We start from the raw sequence: 26,687 nt of genomic DNA on the forward strand, positions 1-26,687 counted from the left end.
CTGGTACAATTTTAAAATTTCCAAACACGACGCAAAGATTACAAAGATATGCCAAATAAGAATAGTTATTTGCGATGTGAACTGGCACAACTTTAAACTGCCAAAGGTTGTGACAGTTTAGATGTTATAACTGCATGGAGGGCAGTCTTCAAACCAAAAAAATCAAAAATGCCCTAACCGATCCAAGTTGGTATAATATCACAAATTTGGGCAATTGCAACAGAAACTACATATTTAAGCCTCCCAAACGGATAGCAGTTTAGTAATGGTTAGAAAAATAAGTTTTATCTAATAATGGTGATGTTGTACCCTTTTTGACTTGTTATATATATATATATATATTCCGAAGAACCTATGTTGATACAATGGTATATAGAAACACATGGTCATACATGATAGTATTATAAGACATATGGTGAGGTAACAGCAAATAGAGAAAAAAAGAATGCTTAGGTTTGAAGGCTTACATTTTATCAAAGAGAATCCATTTTCTATTTTTGATTCGAATGAGCTTACACATTTGTTTTTAGTTTTGATTGCTTCTATTACACAAGTTACATCTTCGATTTTCTCTAAGTATGTTTTTCCATCTAACAGATTCAATTAGGAGCATTTGATTTGCAGTTCTTAATCTACAAAGAGAGCTTTCATTTCCAATCATAATTTTCTCGATTCATGCACGGACGCTATTGAATCATGAGTATGAAATGATAAAGATGAAGTTTTCCTTGATGACGTCATCACGACAAGTTGACCGTTATAGATCTGTTTCAGAGATGACGACGAATACGTTTGAATTGTAGTTATAGTAACCTCAATTCTGTCCGTATTTTTTTGTTCTTTCGATAATTCTTTATTTTCTTAGGTAGTGTTTTGTTAACAGTTGTTTTACCTCTCTTTTTTTCTAAATGGCATTGTCAGTTTGTTTTCTATGTATGTGTCTAATGTGGTACCCAACACCTTCCTTAAAATTAATTTGGCTCGTTTAATTTTCTTAAAATTTTGACCCTTTGACAGAAATATAAAAAATTCCAAAAAATTGAACCAACCATTTCATCAGAAAAAATACACTGGTTATATAGCAGTTTGACAAACACTAATGTTGATCATTGAGAAGCTTTATATTCCAATAACAACACAGCGTCATTAAAACGTTTAGCTGATTTTACAGAGTAATCTCCCTGTAGTATTAGGTACCATCTTAAACAGTTGTTTGGTATCTTTTGTCTTTCTTTTACCATGAGAAAATCTACATTCATTCAAATATTGTTAAAAGGGTAATCTTTTAATCAGTAAAACAACTTGTAAGTTGTCGTGACGGGACTTTATGAATATTCAAATGTCGTATAAATTCTTAATATTTTTGTAAGATTGTTTTGAATAACTTGATAGTACTTGTATGAAGTGCTGTGTGTCAAGCCGTTTTTTGAACGGCGTGATGTTGTGTGTCTTTCGTAATTTTCTTCAAATCGCCAGATCCCTACCCTAATTAAAGAAATACGTTAATATCAAAACAACAATTTATTCAATAGTTTTATGTTTAATCAATTTTTGAAATTCATCATTTGATGGTCACAAAATTGTATACCAAATTTAACTGTGGAAGAAAATAAAGATTATTAATGCCAAAAATTGCAAGAGAAGATAACCGTGTATTAATGATTGGGACTAACATTCATGGTTTACAATTTATATTTTAAAGATCTCTGTAAACTAAATTCATGTATATTGTATCGATTTCAATGATTTATTTTCTTAATCACGTGTGCTGTTGTATACCTCAGATATGGTGAACATAGATATATCATGTTTCACTTCCTTAATTCGAACAATTTAAATTTTAAAAATATATTAGTGCATAACTACCTAACATAATTCCATTGCCCCATAACGACTTATTTACTTTTTAGCGAAAAGCTATATCGTATAAAAGAGAGTTATAATTAGTAAAGAATTGTATCAGATATACCTTCAAAAGTTATTTGGATATTATAATGGATTTATTAAGAAGGATGTTGTGGTTGATAGTATTTTACTGTTTGAAAATTGGTAAGTTTTTTTTTCTCGAAAAACTAAGAATGCTCTCATCCCAGAAGTAGATAACCGTAGCCTTATTTGGCTTATTTTTTTTTTTTTAATTTAATGGTTTTTTTTAATGCTCTTCCACTAAGCACTTGTTTGGCTTTATAACTATTTTGATCTGAGCGTCACTGATGAGTCTTATGTAAACAAAACGCGCGTCTTTCGTATTAAACTATAATCCTAGTACCTTTGATAACTATTTGCTAACTCCATTCCTTTAATATTTTTGTTCAGAAATGACTCATTTTTGTACCAATACAAATATTTTCGGACATCATAACATCGAAATTTGACCACAATTATCAAAGGAATTGAATTAACTTAATTAAAGTTAAATTCGACATATTATAAAATGAAATTTGAAAAACGGATAGCTACTGAAACTTGGTGGTTATAACTAATTTGATTGATAAATTTCTATTATATAAATGCGATAATTGTACATATTACATATTTAATGTAAGTTTTACATCGAAATACAAAATTGGCCCTGGAAAATTATGTTTTACCTGCTCTAGAAAATATAAGGCGTTTCTGTATGAACTTATCAATGCTCTCAAACTTGTTCTCTAAATTGTGGCTCCGAACTATATCGATTCGAGTGCACCTGATGAATTTTATAAAGACAAACGAAACGAAACTATTTTTTTTTTTTTGCAGAAACGAAAAATATAAATATTTCATAAACCGCCAGTACATTAAGTATATAAGTATATTAGAAGGAACGCATTTTTAATACAACTATGAAAGTAGATCTGTTTTATATTACAAGAATCAAGAAAAGATTAAATCAGATACCATAAAATATTGAAACCTCGTTTTTGAGGTACAAAAGTGCTTACAAGATATTGTATTTAGGTACGCAACTGCTAACTGTTCATTAGTGCTTTTATATGAAGTTTTGCAATTTCTATTTGTTCATTAGTGCTTCGATATGAAGGTTAACAACCTTTAGCTGCTCACTTGTACTATGATATGAAGATCTCAATTTCTAGCTTTCACTAGTGCTAAGATGTGAAGCTTTGCAACTGTTAGCCGGCTACGAGTGGCAATTTGCCAACCATATATATGTTAAGTAGATTATAATAAAATCAATAAATCTGAGTCTTTTATGACTGAAAAATTAGTTTTTGGAGAAAAAAAAAAACATCACTTGAAATCCTAAATCTATGTTTTCTCAAATATGATTGTAGCAATAATAAGATATATATATGACATTACATTAAAATTGAATTTCTTAACTAAATGACAACAAAATAATCTAGCCGTTAGCTAAAAGTAAAATTTTACTTTTGTTTGATAAATCATTTTTTTTTAGAAAACTCTCTGATCAGTTTTAAATTGACGATTGAACCATTGCTTATTAAAAGTCGTTGTGAAGACATTGAAATAAAAACAATTACACACAAGGAAGTCCAGCAGTTACAATGTACATTTCATTACTGGGTAAATTAAGGAATATAATTACAGTGAACTTAAAATATGAATATGGTACACCAGTACTATCGATTGAGACAAATCTATTGCGCAATAAAACTTAATAGTTGGATCATTAAAATCTGTTATTTTGCGTAAAGAAGTTTTTGTTTAGTTTACTCAAAGTGATAATGTTATATTCATGTGGAAATTAATATCATTAAAACAATACAGTATTGTTATATACAAAATACAGATACAACTGCTTGACTGCCTATGTTAAGACAATACACTATTGTTAGTTACAAACTACAAGAATTATTAGTAGACTTTAATTTTTTTTAAATCAATTACCTTACTGTTAAATACAACATGGATTCATTAATTGATACAATATGAAAGTGATATGTTGGATATGGACTGTTCCAGTGACAAACAGAGAAATCAAAATAAAATAAAATTGAACATATTTTGTCCTACTTTTTGTTTTAGTAAAATAGAATCCTTACCACAAATCTAAACTATATATATATATATGACCTCTTTAATGTTGTACTTTATATTGTGTGACAATATTTTGAAATTTTGACTTACAATTTCTATATTCCGGAAGTTCTATGTATTTAAAGGATATATAACAGAAATACCGAACGCCAAGAGAATTCCAAAATGGAAAGTCCTTTAGTCTTATGTAGACGAAACGCGCGTCTGGCGTACTAAATTATAATTCTGGTACCTTTGATAAATCTTTATCAATTGGCTAAATCAAACCTAAATCATATACTGTAAATTCAGAAATTATTGCGTGCATTTATTATTGCGATTTTGTCATTTTGAACCACAATGCGATTTAATTTTTTTCGATATTGAGAACAATCCTGTTTAATTCATATACAACTTTTCAAAATGCGAGTTTAAATTATTGCGATTATAGACCTGTCGCATTTTTTGCAATAATAAAAACATCACATTAATTTTTGTAATTTACAGTATAAACAAAAGTTTATCACAAAAATACTTAACTTCGAGAAAATTCAAAACGTAATGTCCTTAATCAAATGGCAAAATCAAAAGTTCAAACACATCAAACGAATGGAAAATAACTGTCATATTCCTGACTTGGAACAGACATGTATTGCATGAAATGGTAGACTTAATCTGGTTTGATAGGTACTTTCTAGTTTAAAATTAGAGTACTTTTAATGACGTTTAAGTTTTGTTGTATTACTTTTACGATACCTACTAAAATACATTTCCGCTTGTAATTTATAAAATTCTACCTTATTTACGTGATGAGGTACATGGTTCGAATCAATCGCTTATATGATATCTTAACATTATTGCAATGTTGTTTTATTTATGTTATATTTGTTATTCTCGTGGGATTTTGTCTGATGCTTGGTCCGTTTCTGTGTGTGTTACATTTAATGCGTTTCACTCAGTTTTAGTTTGTTACCCCGATTTTGTTTTTTTGTCCATGGATTTATGAGTTTGAACAGCGGTATACTACTGTTGCCTTTATTTGTTTCGTCATTTTGACCAAACAAGAACTATATTTTCCCCTTCCCTTTCATGAATGTGACCTACCGAATTAGACTATTTACCGGATTTGAAATCGCATAAGCAACACGACGGGTGCCACATGTGGAGCAGGATCTGCTTACCCTTCCGGAGCACCTGAGATCACCCCTAGTTTTTGGTGGGGTTCGTGTTGTTTATTCTTAAGTTTTCTATGTTGTGTCATGTGTACTATACTATTGTTTTTCTGTTTGTCTTTTTCATTTTTAGCCATGGCGTTGTCAGTTTTTTTTAGATTTATGAGTTTGACTGTCCCTTTGGTATCTTTCGTCCCTCTTTTATCGATATGATATGGTGTTTGTGACTTTTTTCGATTGTAATGTAAAATTTTAATAAAATAAAGTAGTCATTTAGAGCTAATATACAGGCACGAGCAGATATAATTAAAAGATTAAAAAGATAAAATTTTATTATTTTTGCTATGTATGTACTGGCATTTAAACATGGCAAAGAGTGCAATTTATTGACAAAAGTATAAGTACATAAGATAATATTTGTTTACACTACTGTTGTGTTAATTGTTGAGTCGGAAAGACAAGATTTTCCAAATTTATTGTATTATCTAGAATGTTTAACATCATGGATTTTAAAGTGAAAATGTATTTGTGGATCTTATTTTTGATTTTTAAATTTGGTAAGAATTTTTTTTCTACTTAATTCGAATAGTATTCTAAAAACGTATTCTTGACTTGGTAGAAGCATTTTCCGAAGAAAAATGGTGGGTCAAACCTAGTTTCATACCTATCTAAATCGCCCACGTGTACGCCAGTTGTCTATAGTTTACCGGAAGGATGTTTAACCTTTAAACATGTCAAACTTGAGAAGGTTATTCCAAAGTATGCTCGAATAGTTCAGCTTCAAAACAAACATTATTGAACTGATTTATCTTTGAGTTGGTAATTTTATAAGTAATATTTTACAAATGTTTTTGGGTAAGATAAAGATTCAACAAAATCATTTTGATACATGTGACATGATACGGAATGTTACGTCTTCTGTGTATTTGAAAATGATTGTTCAAGCAAACAAGATTGCAAATTTTACATCACAAACTATCACACCTATGACACATTTCAACACATTCAACACTATCACATGCATCACACACTTGAATTATCACATCACACTCATCACACACATCAAACACATCACACAGATCACACACATCACTAACCATACTTCAGTAATTATCTGACGTTGAAATAAAACTATTTTTCAGTATGATATGCTCGTGCATTGCTTTGTACTTACTAAACTACTAAGGGGACGACCATTTGATATTCTGGGGGGGGGGGCAGGAGGATTTTGAAAATAGATAACTCAGCCTTGATAATCACAAAAATAAATGGTTTGTTCTGTGGTAGTTTGAAAATGAAATACCTGACTTGCAATGTATAGAAAATAAATAACTCAGCAGGTCTAATCGAAAGTATGAGATGGCACCAGATTCTTCATAAATTCATCTTTTTTCCCAAAAAAAATCAGGAAACACTTCCCAAATTTTTTAATAACAAAAGTATAAATATTATTTAAATATACTTGAAATGTCTGAAAATTGGTTTCATTTAACTTGAAGTATATTGTCACCTTTATTTTAACAGGGCCGTAACTACATGTAGGAAATTTCAAAATCAAACGTTTGTCTCCATATCAGATTGTGTTCACGGCCTTGCAAGAAGAAAGTTCTGTTTTCCCTCAGACTTATAGCCCTGATTTTTCGGGATCAATGTTTCTTATTTATTTGTCTTTTGTTTATTGATTGCTCTTCTGTATTCTGTTAGTGTTGCATTCCTTTTGTAATCTAGTAATTTTGTTATGAACTTGATCATGAGTTTAAAAAAAAAAAAACAGCAGCCACAGGCTTAACTATGTGAATTCCATTTTTTCTTAATCATGCACATTGGTCTTTTGATGTTGTCCCTAGAAACTTCAGTCTTACACTGAATTTATACGTTTTGCTTTGAGACCAAAATATTGTCAAAAAATTATTAAAACAAAACTTCATTTTCAGATTATGAAAGGGTCTTCCGAACACCCAGAAAGCATGATTTTGCATCATTTGTTCTATAGCTTCTTGGGCCTTCAGTGGGTCCAAAACCCTTCAAAAAAAAATTTGCATCGCTCCGCTCGGCGTAGTATGTTTGCCAATATATTTAAAAGTGCCTAGTTATAACTAAACTTTAATACTATGTATGTATGCAATACATGTATATGCAGTTGGGAATTTAAAAGATTCATTTCTGCAGAGGGGATGGTTAATCTAATTAAATGGTACATAATGACTTGAACTATATGTATTATTTATAAACAAATCATTTAAAAAATTGTATGTTTTCGAATATCAAAAATATAGTTGTGAAAATGAATAATCAGTCCCTTACTTTAATGAAAATGAAAAATCTTGCTTCAATAGTGCAGAAAATGAATAATCTGTCCTCTTAGTTTACAAAAATAAATAACCGATCAAAAACAAATCCTCCTGCCCCCCCCCCCTTCCCCCCCAAGAATATCAAATGGTCGTCCCCTAAAAAGGTAAATAAAGATTGAAAAAAAACTTCCGAAAAAAAAACAGCATATAAACGAACAAATCAATAACACAATTAATCAGTATGGAACTAAAATTACTGTGGGAGTTATGTCTAATGAGAACTTCTAAAGATGAATCGTCGACATCTTTAACATATTGAAATCGGCAACTTGCCTTAACTTCTTTTAATATTGTTAAAATACTTTTTATGAATGAATTCTGAGAAATGATTGACTATTTAGTATCATGTTAGTTGTAGTCAAGGCATTGAAATGAAAACAAACATAAACCAGGATGTTCGACAGTAAGAAGGTCAAATTAAATAACATTCATAATCATTTACTTCTCGAATGCGTTCAACCGATAATATACGTTTTATGTATCCGTATACAAATAATTAAATGTTTACCGAAATTTTGATTTTTTCGAAACACAAGTGCTTAGGATTTTCAACCTCATGAATAGACTATGTGAGATGTGTGTAGGTGTGAGATTTTCTTCAAATTCGTACTATATTAATTAATTTGATAAATATTTATTTGAACGTCACCGATGAGTCTTTTATATTTCGCTCCTCTTTTCACAATTGTGTACTGGTATTCATGATGAGTTTATATAATATCTATCAGAATATACCACAATTGACAAAATGTCGACTCACAAGTTATGATCTATCCATTTAATATTTTCTTTCCTGTGATAAGAATAACAGAAATAAAGTCTTCGTTTATAGCATTATATAATTATTGAGTTGAACAAATCCTTTTGTTGAGGGTAAAAATTATGATAAAAAAAGCAGTAGACATTTAAAGCAGATATATAGTCGATAGAATATATTAGTTAAAGATTTAAAAGATTGCATCTTATCAATTGTGACATGTATGTGCTGTCATTTAAATATGTTATAAAGTGCAGTTTATTGACAAAAGTACATAAGATAAAGTTTCAATAGTTATGCCCCATTATTTGTGTACACTACAGTTGTGTTAATTTTTGTGTCGAAAAGACAAAATTTTTCCAAATTTATTGTTATATCTAGTATTCTTAATATCATGGATTTCAAAGTGAAAATGTATTTGTGGATCTTATTTTTGATTTTTAAATTTGGTAAGATTTTTTATTTACTTAATTCAAATATTATTTTCAAAACGTAATCTTAAGCAAATGTCTGAATTTATCGATTTAAAATGTCACCAAGTTTTACGCCTATTTTTATCTTCTAACTTAATTTTCCCAGCATACCAGTTGAAATGATTAGATAGAAGATTGTATAAAAAAAAGTAAATTGAAAAAAAGTAAGATTATTGAATCAGTTAACTTGTTTTATAACAAACTAAATAATGTTATATATTAACTTTGGTGCAGATATGTCTTTTTAATGTCATCGTGTATTACTAAGAAACCAACATAAGCGTATTAATAATCAATTTAATTAAAAAAAAAATAAAGCAACAAAACATTCGAAAAAAAAATATTCTCACATCTTGAAGAGAAATATTTTTTTCTCTCCATTTTTATGTAAATGCGAAAAGAATTACAACCTGATACAAATGAGAGGGGAAAAGAAAAAAAAAGTCATGACTTCTATCTGAAACATGTAGCTAGTATGTCAGTAATTGCTGATAGTCCTTTGGTAATTTGTGTATCCTTGTCATTTACTTAGTTTCTTTTGTTACCTATTCTGACATCGGACTCGGACTTCTTTTAAACTGAGTTTTAATGTTATATTTCACATGGCTATAAAAGAGGGAGGTTTGGCATGCCACAAAACCAGTTTTTCCTTTAAAAATGTCCTGTACCAAGTCAGGAATATGGCCATTTTTATATTTTTGTTCGTTTCTGTGTGTGTTACATTTTAACGTTGCGTCGTTTGTTTTCTTTTATTTTTTAGTGTAATTTCACGTTGCGATAAGACGTGTCACGGTACTTGTCTATCACAAATTCATGTATTAGGTTTTGATGTTATATTTGTTATTTTCGTGGGATTTTGTCTGATGCTTGGTCCGTTTCTGTGTGTGTTACATTTTAGTGTTGTGTCGCTGTTCTCCTCTTATATTCAATGCGTTTCCCTCGGTTTTAGTTTGTTACCCCGATTTTGTTTTTTGTCCATGGATTTATGAGTTTTGAACAGCGGTATACTACTGTTGCCTTTATTTTACAGTCATTTCTTATAATTTAATTCTAAATTCCATTTTAAACCATAGAAAACCATGAAAAAACGTTGATGACGTCACGGTCATATGACTTAATTATGTCTAAGGGCTGATAACAAAATAACGTCAGCCAATCAGAAGACGCGTTACATCCAAAATTAAATTATTGTTTATTGGTGTGAATGAAAATGATTTACTCTGTGTCTCTATACTACTGTGGATTCATTTATTTTCGTGGGAACCAATTTTCGTGGATTGCGGCAAATTTGCATTTAAGTGGATTTGTGATTTCGTGGTTCTGCCAAAGACTGGATATAATTTATAGAAATTGGTATTTTGTTGAACTTTTAAATTCATTGTTCAGCAGTACCAACGAAACCCACGAAAATTGGTATTCAACGAATAATAATGAATCCACAGTATTTAACTGAAATATACATCAATCAGTCATTTCAATTTTGATAAATAAATGATAAGAAATTAGAGACAAATGAAATCGCGCCTAGAAAAACAGATAACGTTACTTCCAATATTTGTCTCCTCCGAAATAACTTATATAGACGAAGACATACAATAACAGACAAGACATGGTCAAGATAGCTTGATTTGTTAGAGGCACACATTATGGTGTGTTGAACACTTGTACATGTGCACAAAGATTTTTCGCGGCTTTAACGTAAATCTATAACAAATAATATAAAACCAGCAGTGCTCCTAACAACAGGATGACAACAAACTTGATAAAATAATTTGATAAGCGACATAATGTGGCAAGCAGGCCTAAAATATGCTTGTTTATGATGGTAGCTACGCTTACATAATTAAAAACAATATTTCTTAAGGGTTCCATGGAGTGTCATTTCAAAAAATTAATTGAAATTAGTAGCATTTTGATATTGTCCACAGAGTAAAATCAGACTATCGAATTAAATAACCCTTTTAGTGAATTTATGTGTCTATCACACATGTATCCCTTGCTGTGGAACAAATAAAAATAACTTCACCGAGTTTGAATATATCAGGCGTCTGAAACTGTTCTAGTGATTTAATTATATCAACGACTTCACAATAGCAAGTAGGATGAGAAATACCTAATATTATTATTATACGAAATATATTGCATTTACATTGAAGGAGTTGATATCGAATCTAACTTTTAAAAGTTTGTTTGTAATTGTTACCCTGTAAATTAATGCAGGTCAACCACGTAACACTATTTATGTTTTTTATTGCAGGTTTTGTTTTGGCAGATACTTGTTATAAGTATTCATACACCTATTTCAGAGTCTACTCCACCTACTGCTTCGGTTATTGCTATGGATATTACGGCAATGAATACTGTGGTAGCTATTACAATGACTATGACGTTTCACATATAGGATCACTGTAAGAAATATATAATTAATGTTAAACATAACTCATCAAATATACCAGGCTTATAACACAAATGGTCCAATGGCGTTCACATATCACAGTTGATTATGTTACGCTCGTGCATGATCACAATATACAGATGTCGATAACATAAATGGGCTCTTTACATAAAAACATACAGACCTTTGAGAAGGACCGACTGAAATATTTGAAAATAAGAAGATGAGGTATGATTGCCAATGAGATCACAATCCACCAGAGTTCAAATGGAGTGGATACATAATATACATTTAGTTATGGGGATAACCATCAAATAAAAATATTAGAAAAAAATAGCATAAATATATTTAGGCTTTTCAGTATAATCAAAATCAGATCAATGGAAGACATCGCCTAAGCTCGTTGAAGAACAGATTTAAAACCATATCCATGAGACAACTATCAATTAAAGTTCAAAGGACAAAATGTAAAAAAAAAGACATTAAATATCGTAAGGGGTCCAACAATAAATAAATCTTTAACCAACAATATTAATTGCAATCAAATCAAATCAAATCAAATTGATGTGAACATCAAAATTAAAACAATGCCTACTAGTTTTTTGGTTGTTTTTTTTTTATTCTGAAATCGTAAGAAAATTACACCCAACAAGGCATTTGAATCATGTTTAGTATTCAAATAAATCTTTATTCATCTCTTTATATTTATTTTTTCATATCTTTTATCTACTATCCAATAAATAGTTACCTTTGATAACTATTTATTAGGAGATATTATGTGGGTTTTTATATCAAATTATTATGTATTTATGAGTAAATCTAATATCAATATCTATCATGTTATACATAATTTGAGTTATATTTTAGGTCAATTGGAGCGTTTGTTGGCTTGATAATCGGTTGCATAATATTCTTCATATTTTTCGTATTCGTCACTGTGGCTATATGTAAATCTTGTACAAGATCTGCAGGTCAACATGGACGAATTGTCAATCCAACAGGTGGCGTTTCAGTTGTTCAAACAGGACAACAACAGGGTATGTTGCAAATTAAATCGCAAATAGTTTTATAATTAGATTGATTGTGCTGAAACTACGAGAAATTAAAATGAACTTACCAAAGTGGCAATAAAAAGCATAAAGGGAAGAAAAACTTATCATGTCATTAGACAACCAACATATGTAAACCTGAAGACTGCAAAAGCACGATGATCTAAGGTGATCCAGTATGACAAGCCGATCAGGCTTCATCTCTTGAACCCATCATGTCAGGAAAAGTAAAAGGTTTGAAGAAAAAAAAATCATTCGATCAACAAAAGATTGCATTGCGGTTTCAGAGCGCACTACATGCTTAAGTATAATTTATTTTAAAAAATTATAAAATAACATTCAAATGAATTCAATAACATTTACAACGATATATGTGATTACAAATTCATCAAAGATGAGTAAAATATGTGTAGTGTAAATCCAACAAAACGAACAACTAAAAGACAAAAAGTGGTAGACAATACCAAAGAAATATTTCAACTTATATCGAGAACAAAGTGATAAAAGCCCATGCAGAAAAAAAAACGATCAAAAGGAAAACAACTACAAAACGCATCATAGAAAACTAAAGACGGGGCAACATGAACCACACTGAAAAACCTGGGGTGATCTCAGGCGTTACATACAGTAGATATGTGTCTATACTCTTTGTTAAGCCCAAAATATCTTCGATTCAAATCATAATCTGTCATTTTGTCATTTTGATTTTAATTCATTTGAGTATGATTTAGATGAATTATTTTCTTGATTATGCTGTTGATCTTAATTACAAATATATATGTCTTCAATCCGTTTTTTTCATTTGTCTTTATGTGTTTATGTTTTCGTCTATGTACAAATATAACATACGGACATTTCCGGGTTTTTTTTAACAATTTAATATTATCAAATATACTTTCATCAATAAATGATATTTTTCGCATTTTTAGGTGGACCTGGTGGTTACCATTATGGGCATCAACAGATGTATTCGAATGTTGGATATCATCCTGGCTATCCTCCACCACAACAAATGAATGCTTACGGACCACCACATCCTCAGCCAATGACTGGACCACCTCCACCGCCAGCATATACTGAATCCAGACCAGAGGTTAATCAGCCACCACCAGTATCAACTGCATTTGGTGGAGAACCATCAACAAAGTGATTGTTCTTTTCATATCTGAGTGGTCTCCCTTTATCGGATTCGACGATATCGGAATATTACTACTTATTGATCCGCCTTCTCAGAAATCTGATGCATTCTGAATATTTTTTTCAAAAGCGAACCTTAAAACGTTGTTATTGGTTATAACGTCATAGACAATGAAAACTCAACCAATGAAATAACGTTGTTTTTATTTTTGTTTACTAACATTGTTATCACCCATAGTATTTTAGATTCTGAATAGGCGAATTCTCAACTATATTTTTACCAAATGATGTTATTAAATTGCAGTATTGATTTGATTGTGATTGAGTGTGTTTAAACAAACATTATACTATTTACTTCTAAATCGTTTTGAACGATTTCGTGTCCTTATATATAATTTCCGTGTCCTTTTCTTTCTTGCCAAAGCTTATAAATAGTATATGCATTTGATATTTGTTAACTTTCTTCGCAATTTTTTACATAAAACTTTGTAAAGTGTATAGCATACATTTGTTAGTTATTGTCTCATTTAACTGTTGATGTAAATGTCTTTTGATTTTATGAGTCTTTGTTTACTCCTTGGTTTTGATTGTTATTGTCTTAACACAATCTTAAGAATATTGTAAATTCAGTAATATTTACGTACGCACATTTATGTTTACAAAATTTTAACATTTGACAATATGCAATAGTATTTGCTTTTTTAATGTAGATAACAAGTAATATGTTGACTCTGAGGGAGTACATCTTGATACGTCTTTAGTTGTTTATGTTTTGTTTTGTGAACCATGGCAAACCTTTATCTTTACTTTTAGATATTCAGTTGAAATAACCCTCCCTTCTCTTTCTAAATTCTTTTGTTTTATTTTAATTTAAAGTTCGATAGGTGCCACAGATTTTCTTAAATATTTATGTTTATGTATATATCATATCATTTTTGTACTGATAAATATGTATATAATTTTTATATTATATTGTTGTTTTTTTGTCATATTGAAAGAACAAAAAATTATGACAGGCAATACAAGTTATACTTATTGACCTCCATTTATGTTATCCAGCCGATAACACATTATTTTTTCGATATGAAACTGTCACACAAAAAAAGTGCAGAGGTGATCCTTATGACCATGAGAAAAAAAAATCAGGAGACCTTAACATTGTTCAAGGTCGAAAAGTTTTAAACCTTTTTTCTAAAACAAATCAAAGATATTGCCTACCATTGAAATTTGATTGGAGAGACTATTGCTTTGTTTTTTTAGCACATTGAAGAAATTGGTGTAAACGATAGCGAGAGAGATAAGAACCAATCTTTGTTAAGTTTCAATACCTGTACATAATGGTACAAATGCTCATATATATGTGCATGTATCTAATTTTGAAGAGAGTCAATGATTTGATCAAGGGGTTAGTATAACGTATGTTGCTAAGATTAGAAATAAATGCTAAGTAGTGCGCATTAAGCCTCTCTCACTTTGGTGTTCATACGATTCCCTCAAGTTTTGTTTGTAACCTAATTTGTATTTTCTGATTCGATTTATGAGATTGGAAATTGGTTGTCTTCTGTTGCCTTAACTTGTTCGTACAAGTCGACATAACGGACACTAATCTGGTAAGGTATGACGTAAACAATACACGAAAATTTGATAATTAGAAGTATCGCACAGCCGGTAATTTATGACTCTGGATTTCAAATATTTTGGCCACGAGCATCACTAAAGAGACATGTATTGTCGAAATGCGCATCTGTTGCAAGAAAATTGGTACCGTTAATTTTATTATGACGTTGTGATGGGTTAAAAGCCGTCGTGTGGTAACCCACTATTGATTGATAGGTGGTTAGTAAATTTCATATGGGGTTCCGGACGTCACATCTTCTTATGTTTCATTTGATGGACTGAATGTTGGTCAGTTTTGTATTATCTTTTTATAATTTACGGATCCGATGTGTTTTTTTCTACATTTAGGTCTTTAACTGTACGGACAGTCAAATAAAAGCAATTCATTGTACCAAAGCTCAATTTCAGGACATTTGTAGGCACATACTTTGCATTAGCTTTCAACGATTACAAGCGCAAGTCCTCATTGTTTGTGTTGAACATTTTCTATTTTTGTTGGGTGTAGGGTAAAAATTAATAATTTTATAATTTTTACCAAAATCTTCTCCTCTGAAACTACTGGGCCAAATTTAAAAGTCATATGAAACGAGTATTTATTTCACTTGGTCCGTGTTGTTGTGAAAATATGGCAGCTAATTAATGGTCGTGTTTTGAAACCGAAGTTTACCGACTGTCACCTTCGTAAACAATCAACAAAGAAGCATGCATATTCTGGTAAGCACGTGTATAACATGTACAATAAGATATTTACAGTTTTTTTTAGATTTCTGAACGATGTTAACGTTTGTTGACTCTCTCTGCCAATTTGTTTTTTCCATTCGCACTTGCGTGTTGCGATCTCCGGATTTTTACGAGAAGGTCACGCTGAGGTAGCTGCACACATAAAATCTGTCGGCGAATTGTTGGCTGGAAGAAAACAATAAAAAAGTTAATTCAACAGTTTATTATGTTACTTTATAGTCTTGTAAGAATAACATTTTACCAAAAACAATAATTGTGGGTACGCTATTAAAACCATAATTTACATTTCCATCATCAAATTGTAACAATTGTCCCAAAAACTATTATTTATGTGTTAGCATAAAAGTACTAAAACGATTGAAATTTAAGAGTTGTCTGCAACTGAAAAAATAATGTATTTTATAGTTTGACTTTAATTAAATAAAACAATAAAGTCAATTGAGATTTTAAACAATCCCGAACCTGATTTAAATGTTATGAACACGATATTAATTGTATACCCAATAATACGTATACTGAATACCAACAGTAATGTATCACTCACTGTTTTATATCATGTCGTTGTCAGGACCATTCTGACCAGTGACCAAGGATTTCATGCATTTATCAGTATCTCTTGGTTTTTAAATTTTTTTTATGAATAAATATATCTGTAGTTATGATCATAATAAGATTCTGACCAATCAGCAGCTTTGTGTGAAACCATATATTTAAAAAATGTTTGAACGTTCGATTAAAATTTCTAGCAAACAAATAAGTAGACGTTATGGTTATCGTAAATGATGTCTTTTTCAAAAGTCGACATATAATTAAGACATTTAATTTCTGGGAAGAAAATATTAAAAAAAGAAGATGTGGTATGATTACCTATAAAACAGTTCTTAACAAGAGATCAAATGACACATACGTTTACAACTATAGGTGACCGTACGTACGGACGTTACGCACGGTAATGCGTTCGGATTAAAATTACGTTATTATATGATTTAAGAACAGCAACCATTTGCCTATACAAAATAAAATCACCAACATCCGTATATCTACAGAAAGGCCTGGACATGTTTTTTTTTTATTTTAAGTTAATTCTATAAATTTTTGCACCATACATTTATTATATTGAACACACAAATCTTACTTTTACGTTAAACGTAACATTTCAAATTAAATAAAATGCATTTTTCTATGTTCCGTTGTAATTTAGCACATAAAATCTGCGAAATTTAGTATATCAGCTTCCTACTAGATTTATATTATAACATCATACCCGTTTTTTGGTATTGGCTGAAATTTGAAGCAAGCCTTGAACGAAATATTCAGCAGAGGAACCTGTCTTAATGTGTTATGAGGAAAGTTTATCAACATTTCAGTTTTATTATTATCCCTATAAAGTAATACAATCATATTAAAACTATACTCAATAGAAAGTTCTGAAAAAGATAAACATTTCCAAAGTTTCAAATGTAAAAAAAACCTTTTTTTTCAAGCAGAATTTTAAAAAATCGAATGTCTAGCCACTATGTCCAAACGTAATTTTTGTCCATTCCTTAGGTGAAACATGTTGTATAAATACTAAATGTGCATTTATAATACAAAACTAAAATATTTATAAGATACAAACTATAAGTTCATACAAATGGCTAAATGAGTCGGGTGTTTTCACAAACATGATGACCTTACAATTTATTTCGGAAAGCATTCCCTATGTCTAGCCATTATGTCAAAGGGCGTCATTTTGACGTTTCTGCACAGTGGCGTCTTTTATACAAATATGTACTATTTACGAACTGTTTAGGCAGTTAAAATGATGCCGGGAAATGTTCATTCCAAAATGGTCTGATGAATCAAAATAACACTCAGATTAGAAAAACACACAAACATAAGGAATAAACCCTTTATAGACATAAGGGAAAGGGGGATGGGCCGAGGGATAATTTCTTATGGACAAAAGTTTTCACGCAAATCTAAAACACCTTTATAGATTAGAGACCGATTAGAATCCGAGGTACAAGCTAGGGTCTTATAATTTTCAAAGAATTAAATAAATACGTAATTGTAAAATAAAACCATCAGTGCCAAAAGAGATAGAGAAATAGTCTGAAAACTCGCACAGACATATACAAATATTGGACAAAAGTCAGTTCGATCTAAAAAAAAAAACCAAAAAAAACATTTCAACTAAAATTCTTATAAAAAGAAATATTGCTGAATTATTATATGACCTATTTTTATGAAATAAATACAATGACTGTTTATGTTCAATTTGTCAAAAAAAATTCCAGCTATACTTTTGTTTTCATGTGTCCCTCCGGGAGCAAGATTTTTTTTAAAGGTTGCTATGTATCCCTATCCAAAATAAAATTGGAAAAATTTGCATTTGTCTTCATCTCATTACAGATCAGAAAATAAAAGCGATCCTTACTTAATTGCCTTATACATGATAAATTTTGAAACATTTCGTCAGCTTATTGTATTTATTTGATAAAAGTCGATTGAGTAGGTTCTCCGCTCTTGATAGCAAAATGTCAAATTAGTATATGGCGTCACATTTGTCAATTATACATGTTACGTCTTGCGACGCAATACCGTGCGTAACGTCACGGTCTTCAACAATGAATAAATCCCATACCGCATAGTCAGCTACAAAAGTCTCCGAAATGACAAATGTAAAACAATTTAAACGAGAAAACTAAGGTACAAAAAATGAAAGAAAACCAAAAATGTAACACAGCAACAAACGTTCTAACAATTCTTTTGTGGGAAATTTTTACAAATACATTTTGTAGTTTCTTAACTGATGTATCAATTATGTGGTGCGTTTGCTCTGTTACTGAGTATTCGTCGGTTTTAAATAACTGGACGTCATAATGGTTACACCATATTGATTTGTATATAAAAATTTTAACTTATTTTTAAACTTTAAATTCGTGACTTCATTATATTGAAAGGTTGGACCAAAGCCAGGTATTTGTTTTGATTGCAAAATACATATAGGAAGTTGAAGGGAAAATGGAAAAATGGCTGAATTTTCTTTTGTTTTTGTTTAACATTGGTAAGATTTTTATTATTAACTTAAAATAACTGTTACAATGAAAATAAAGCTGCAGAATGAATGTTAAATGTAAGTGCAGTGTTATCTCTAGCCGTGTTAGATAAACGAAAAATGACCATACAAATTATTTCTACCCCATAGAAAATAGGACCAACTTAATGCCGAGTATTTATATAATAGAATATAATGAAGCTGGAAAAAAAGAGGCCATATACAAACGAACTTTATCATTTCAAGTTTTCTTATTTATTGTGGAATGATTAATTATGTAATTATTGATTTACGTCCAGAGAACAATATAACAAAAATCATCAAGGCTATAATTATGAGGTCTGTTTCTGCTCTCAATTTCTCAGAAAATATTTAGAATAGAGAATATAGATACAAAAAAGATGTAGTATGATTGCCAATGAGATAACTGTCCACAAGAGACTAAAATGACACAGAAATTAACAACTATAGTTCACCATACGGCCTAGACGAAATACCTTAAATATTAAAGAATACAGAAATGAAAGATACCCTATCCAGACCCTCGTAAAAAGACATTATGGTAAAGGTAAATAAAACAGCAACAACACGGAGCCCCCTAAAAAAATATCTAGAATTTAATATATATATTCTTTCGAATATACAAGTTTCTTTAAAAAAAATGTCAAGCTCTAAATCGTCCTTAGAATAAAAATCGGTCAATATTAAACAGATATCACCAGAGATTTTCCACCATTTAATAAAAAAAAAAGGACCCAAGACGAGATTTCAAATACTGAAGATGTTGATCGTGCTCTTATTCTATAAATATCTGAATAGAAATGTTTTAACTGCACGGGAAAGAGGATCTAGATGGGGTTTATGGGAGAGAGAGAGAACAGAATAAATAGCAAAAATATAAAGAATGGACGAAAAAAGAATAGAGAATAATGGAATGCTGAAATGTAAAGAATATATAATTACAGGAAATCACAACAAAATAGTATAAAGAGAAATGGCCTAACACAATAGAGAGGACTCCTAATCCAGTCCTTCGGGAAACTGTCTTTTCTTTGCTTTGTATATTCAAATAAGAGACTTCTTACTTAAATATCTTAGGTAAAATCTGTTTTCTACATAAGACTCATCATTGACGCTCAGAATGAGAATGAGATCATATTCCCAATGTTCATTTTCTTGTTTATGTCTTCTAGCGCAGAACAGTGTCAAAAAATTTGAACCTTTCGACATTTCATCTCATATTTTTTTAACAATTAGTGACACACTAAAATCTGAAACTGAGGGTAGTGATCAATCACCCTGCTTCGGTTAGTTCCATGAGAAAATCAGCGGCTTCACACAAGCTTTTTGATTGATCACGTGGTTACAAAGTAAATCATTCAAGTTATAAAACACATGTAAAACTGAGAATGGAAATGGGGAATGTGTCAAAGAGACAACAACCCGATCATAGAACAGACAAGAGCAGAAGGTCACCAACAGGTCTTCAATGTATCGAGAAATTTTCGCACCCAGAGGCGTCCTTCAGCTGGCCCCCAAACAAATATATATATATACGTTCTTGAATTCTTATTTCAGGATCTGTTTTGTCCGATTGTTGTGACAAGTATACCTACCTATATTCCTAATCCTGTTGTGTATACTGTAATGGATATTTGAATTCTTATTTCAGGATCTGTTTTGTCCGATTGTTGTTACACGTATTCCTACCTATATTCCTACTCCTATTGCGATTACTGTGATGGATATTGTTATGGGTCATCACGCAATGAGTACTGTGACTCCTATTACAGCAACTACTACTATTACTACTCGTATTACAGTTATGCTGCTATCGGACCATTGTGAGTATGCTTAAGCCGTTAACAAATCAGTATGAGTATGTGGTATTGTCAACATAAATGTGTTCTTCTTGCCGATGTTTTCTGGAAACCATGCTATTAAATAGGCAGTGGCTATTTTGACGGCTCTGATTAAAATATCTTAAATGAAGCCGGCAAAATAGCTTATTTCTTATTTTGACGGCTCTGATTAAAATCAGTGGCGTAGCCAGGGTTAAAATGATGTGGATGCGAAATGTCTTTTAGGACCTTTTATGTACTTTTTTTCAGACGTTTTTCCTGTATACATGTGTACTCCCCCTACAATCCGACAATGGCGCGAGATTTTTGTTTAATTTCAAAATACCCATCAATATATAAGTTTCTAACAGAATTTTGTTGTTTTCTCGTAACTACCATCATTAGATACCGAAATATGTGATGTTAAAGTTTTACATCCAATTGAAATATGAAATCTCAAAATGGACCCATTACAAAGGCCCTTTTGTATATGGAACTTCGAAATATAGGCTCTGAAGTGATACGCCCCTTTCCCGTAATTTGAGCCTCCACATGGATTTTTTTATTACTTGTCTTAAAGCGTTGCAGGGGACAGAAATGCCGGGCGTCCGTCATGTGTTGCCAGATTTTTGTGAAATTTATATCATCAGCAATGTCTTTGAAACTCGCGAAAATAAGTCCTGATCAAATAATTTAACCAACTATGCCCCCTTTGAAATATAAATCATAATTGATATACCATTGCATTTGGCCTGAAGCTTTTATTTCTCTTTAGATATTAAATTAAAAAAAAAAAGAAAGAAAATGCTTTTTTTTTAGTAACTGCCCTTGTATATTAGTATATTAGAATAGATAATTATGTGCACTAAGGGGACTTTTGAACTCTTTTTTTGAAAATAAAATTAATATTGTACAAAGTTTGAAACGGGTATTTATTGGGCACAGGACGTTTGCGCTTCAAACACTGTGGACATTTGCGCTTTAAATTTCGATTCGCCTGTATTAAATTGACCGGACATTTGCGCTTTTTACCTATAGTCGTATACCTGTAATTCACAAACGGACGGAACAATTAATTGTTGCCCAAATTTTTTATACCAGGCTGAGTCATGGATTTAAAAATGGGAACTATATTCCCCTTGTATTTATTGTGTTGACTGGGAAGTCTGAGGAAATTACAATCCTGCCAGACCTAACCCCGGGGAAAAGGAGGGAAGTCATAACAACCACATACTGCAAAAGCGCAAATGTCCTTTTAAAAAGCACAAACGTCCCGTGCCGTATTTATTAGCCCAGAAATGATCACACTCCATAATAAATACTAGTCGTATTTAATGTCACAGGAAACGATATCAGGCAATAATGTGTTCGTTGTTAACTAGTAACGTTGCTATGTCATCTCTCCGCTTGGTTCAATCTCAGACCAAACATGTCTGCAGGTCTACGTATTATCATCCTCTGCGCTTGCCGTTGCCGACGACGCGCTAAGACGTAGATTTTTCATGAAAAGTTGACAGCACTTTTCTGCGATTTATCCATCTTGTTTACATAAGCTATAAATGATCTTAAAGGAAAGACCACGTATACTGCTTTGGAAATGATTGCACGATGTTCACATATCCTCACCCTTACATTCAGACACAACATATGCAATTGTATATATATATATATATATATATATATTTTTTTTTTGTTTTTTTTTTTTGTCAAAATGATGCGGATGCTTGAGCATCTGAGCATACATGCAAGCTACGCCACTGAAAATATTGTAAATGAAAATAAACTCATCATAGATAACAGGACTAAATTTTGTATATACGCCAGACGCGCGTTTCGTCTACAAAGCCGACAAAATATCCTATTTCTATAGAAATGGTTATTTGACCGGCACCAGCAATATATAGTGAATATGTTGTTGGTGCTGGAAAAAATAGAAAATAAGTCAGTAAGCAGAAGCAAAGTTAAAAACTATTTAGTTTACACAAATAACTATAATATGTTAAATTTCACTATTCAAAAATTAACAAATTCACTACATAGCTGGTGCTGGCAAACTAGCCATTTCTATAGATAAACTCATCATAGATACCAGGACTAAATTTTGTATATACGCCAGACGCGCGTTTCGTCTACAAAAGACTCATCAGTGACGCTCGAATCCAAAAAAGTTGAAAAGGCCAAATAAAGCAGTGGCGGATCCAGCCATTTTAAAAGGGGGGGGGGGGGTTCTAAACCCAGAGTAAAGGGGGGGTTCCAACTATATGCTCCCATTCAAATGCATTTATCGGCCAAAAAAGGGGGTTCCAACCCCCGGAACCCCCTCCCCTGGATCCGCCACTGTAAAGTACGAAGTTGAAGAGCATTGAGGACAAAAATTCCTAGAAATAGGCTATTTTTCTGGTTTGAATAAGGATATTTTAATCAGAGCCGGCAAAATAGCGACTGCAGTTAAATATGTTCCTGTTAGAACAAATATTGTTACATCCTGTAATCCGTTAGGAATATATATACTGTAATATTTCTTCCGGTAATAAAATATTCAAGAATATTTATTCCTCTTGAAACTAATTTATAAAGTAAATTTATTCCATGGCAGTATCATTGCTAGTGAAATAGTAATCCACGAAAAAAGAATGAGGAATAAAGGTGGCACGGTAGTATTTTATTACATTAAGTCGAAGTATTTGAACATTATGATTGAACAAAAAATACAGTACCAAAATGTATCTACTGAATATATTTCCCCAAACTGAGGCATGAATCAGGTGTAGAATAATAGAAATTTTACATACAGATAAAAATGTTTTTTTTTTAATTTCGTATTCACTGCGTGATAAAAAAAAAAACAAAACATAAAAGCACTAGTGGCCTTAGGTTTATAAGGATAGCAAAACAAGTAAACGGTCATCATACAAGTTATTTTCTGAACATTATAATGACAGTACTTCAGTTAACTGTGTATGTAGAATTTTGTGCAGTGGCAGAAAGTGATGAAAATTCTAAAAAGGTTATCCAAGGCTCCGTGTTGAAGGCCGTACATTGACCTATAGTGGTTTACTTTTTTAAATTGTTATTTAGATGGAGAGTTGTCTCATTGGCACTCACACCACATCTTCCTATATCTATCATTATCGTTAGGGACCAGGAAATACTACCGTGCCACCTTAAAGAGGAGCCAAACTGAAATGAGGTAAACTTTTAAAAGACATTTCCTTTACATTTTGCAGTTCTATTGGTGCTTTCGTAGGACTTATAATAGGCTCAATAATCTTCTTGGCATTTGTAATTAGTGTTATTGTGGCAATCTGTGCTTCCTGCACAAAGACAGCTGGACAAAGAGGAAGGGTCGTGCATCCAAACAATGGAATAGCAGTGATACATTCCAATACAAATAGTACGTATAATTATATTATTGTGTTCCACGTAAAATGCTAACCTACTCACACTACCACGGAAAATTGCAATTATAAAGCGTGTGCTCTTGTATTTCGACCCTCAATTTAGATATTATTAGTTACATAGTGTGTTAGTGACATAACATGATATATACGGGGGTCAGTAAATTCCATATGGGGTGAGAGCGAAGTACTATTACACAGTACAGGGCAATCAAGAACTTATATAATTAGAAGAAAAAAACGGTCGACAACCGGGAATATTTTAAAACGAAAATTTGACATTCAACATACTTGTGTTTCTTCGTCATAATTCCAACAATTACTGAATATGTTACCATGATAGTTACTGCAAACTTTAATGCATTCTGATATGTATAAAGTATGTATGGAGTAAATCACTCTTGACCAACTTTGTTGAGACTATTTTGATGAAATTGAGCGGTTATGAAATTTCAGCTCAAGTAAAGCTTGTTGAAAGAACATACACATTAATTTGAGTCAGGCGTTTGCTCGACGAAGACGAAGTCTCTATGGTTTTCAAGTACTTTTGATATTCATATTAACAAATTGGGGTCTTATTCTTTATATCAAATGGCAGACTCCATTATTATGGTAAATTATGTACAAGTACAAATGATGTAAAAGAAGTAAACGATTTTAGAGTGACTATAGTATATTGATTTTTATTGATTTTTTTACTTTTATTAAGGACTTTGCAAGATCCAAAATGATAGTTATGAATACCTTGATACTAAAAAATAAATAAAAAAGAAACAATATTTGCAATTCCAAAATAAATGGTCGATTCTTAGTATATATATGTTGATTTTTAATTCCAGTTGGTGGACAACAAATGTACGCCACACCGAGTGCCCCGCCACCTTACATGTTTGGAGGCTATAGAATGGGATATCAAACTTCATCTGTATTAATGCCACCACCGCCACCAAGTTATACGGCTTTGGATCAGACCAGACCGCCACCACCACCAACTTATTCATCTTTAAATTCGTCAATCCCACCACCAACGTTACCACCAATACAACAAAGAAATAATTGATATACAACATTCTGTTTCCCTGACAACAGTAAACTGATCATAAAATTATTCCCCATTGGTTCATATGAACTTGCCAATGGTTTGTCGAACATTGCTACTAACTCCTAATTTTTCGGTATATTTAGTGTCATCGGCCATGAACTTGGTTTGTCGAACATACGTACCAACACCTCATTCTTGTAAATTCAGTGTCATCGGTCTAAACTTGGTTTATCGAACATTCGTACTAACAACTCATTCCTGTTAATCGGCCATGAACTTGGTCATCGAACATACATACCAACACCTCATTCTTGTAAATTCAGTGTCATCGGTCTAAAGTTGGTTTACCGAACATTCGTACTAACAACTCATTCCTGTTAATCGGCCATGAACTTGGTCATCGAACATACATACCAACACCTCATTCTTGTAAATTCAGTGTCATCGGTCTAAAGTTGGTTTACCGAACATTCGTACTAACAACTCATTCCTGTTAATTGGCCATGAACTTGGTCATCGAACATACATACCAACACCTCATTCTTGTAAATTCAGTGTCATCGGTCTAAACTTGGTTTACCGAACATTCGTACTAACAACTCATTCCTGTTAATCGGCCATGAACTTGGTCATCGAACATACATACCAACACCTCATTCTTGTAAATTCAGTGTCATCGGTCTAAATTTGGTTTACCGAACATTCGTACTAACAACTCATTCCTGTTAATCGGCCATGAACTTGGTTTGTCGAACATACATACCAACACCTCATTCTTGTACAGAAAGTGTCATCGATCTTAACTTGGTTTGTAGAACATTCGTACTAACAACTCATTCCTGTTAATCGGCCATGAACTTGGTTTGTCGAACATACATACCAACACCTCATTCTTGTAAATTCAGTGTCATCGGTCTAAACTTGGTTTACCGAACATTCGTACTAACAACTCATTCCTGTTAATCGGCCATGATCTTGGTTTGTTGAACATACATACCAACTTGTTAACAACACCTCATTCTTGAATAGTCAGTGTCAGTTTTCTACAGAACTAGTGTGTGTGTGTGTGTGTGCAAGTGTTATATGCCATCAACCCTACAGACTATAATTATTTGTACATTCAAAATGTGGCCTTAAATTTGCATGAAATAAAGGCAACTGAACATTAAGCAAGCGGCAATCAAACAAAAAATTTGAAAAGACAAACAAACTATTGTCAATCAAACGCAGACCGTTTACTAAACAGAGTGAACGAAATACAATGTAGTTTACTTTGTAATATTCATTTTTCAGTATCCTGGGCCTTTTTCACAATCCAAACACATCACGTCCTAAGTATCCAGGTGGTCTCAATTATAAGACGAACTACTGTATCACTAGAATATCAACTCAGGTTAATAGATTGAGTCCCGCATGTGACAGGTACCATCGGCTCTAAATGATGATTGAATAGGATTGTCAGTTTTCCTACCGAAGGAAGGTTCTCGGGTGATTACTCCACCATTATAAACTGACCACCAACAGATAGCACAATAATGATGAAAGTGGCGTTAATCACCAATCATGCAATCAATCAATCAGTCGATCAACATTAAACATCAACCAAATCATTCCTCAATCAATTTATTGTGATATTTCACGTTTTGATAAAAGTGTGCATTGTATACATTCAGTATTAAAGTTTTGAAGTTTT

General features: G+C 31.7%; 1 protein-coding gene across 3 annotated transcripts; it reads left to right on the top strand.

Annotated features, from left to right (window-relative positions):
* Window positions 1–1,820: 1,820 nt before the first annotated feature.
* Window positions 1,821–26,687, top strand: LOC143084035 (uncharacterized). 3 transcript variants are annotated; one of them, XM_076260450.1, is made up of 8 exons: window positions 1,821–2,049; window positions 10,992–11,142; window positions 11,997–12,166; window positions 13,108–14,720; window positions 18,619–18,722; window positions 20,386–20,557; window positions 23,782–23,948; window positions 24,792–26,687. In XM_076260450.1, exons 1-4 carry the CDS (start codon window positions 1,995–1,997, stop codon window positions 13,326–13,328), a joined length of 597 nt encoding a protein of 198 aa, XP_076116565.1. In that variant the 5' UTR covers window positions 1,821–1,994; the 3' UTR covers window positions 13,329–14,720; window positions 18,619–18,722; window positions 20,386–20,557; window positions 23,782–23,948; window positions 24,792–26,687. The 3 variants fall into 3 exon arrangements, with proteins under 3 accessions (XP_076116565.1, XP_076116563.1, XP_076116564.1); XM_076260448.1 differs by lacking the exon at window positions 1,821–2,049 and adding an exon at window positions 5,533–5,710; XM_076260449.1 differs by lacking the exon at window positions 1,821–2,049 and adding an exon at window positions 8,558–8,710.

The sequence above is a fragment of the Mytilus galloprovincialis genome, chromosome 7 (assembly GCF_965363235.1).
Source record: "Mytilus galloprovincialis chromosome 7, xbMytGall1.hap1.1, whole genome shotgun sequence".
Lineage (NCBI taxonomy): Eukaryota > Metazoa > Mollusca > Bivalvia > Mytilida > Mytilidae > Mytilus > Mytilus galloprovincialis.

Excerpts from the sequence above, each read along its gene's own strand:
- LOC143084035 (XM_076260448.1), top strand. The coding sequence starts at position 5,644 with ATGTTTAACATCATGGATTTTAAAGTGAAAATGTATTTGTGGATCTTA. Across the intron at positions 5,711-10,991 it reads ATTTTTGATTTTTAAATTTG|GTTTTGTTTTGGCAGATACT; the intron begins GTAAGAATTTTT and ends TTTTTATTGCAG. Across the intron at positions 12,167-13,107 it reads TCAAACAGGACAACAACAGG|GTGGACCTGGTGGTTACCAT; the intron begins GTATGTTGCAAA and ends TCGCATTTTTAG.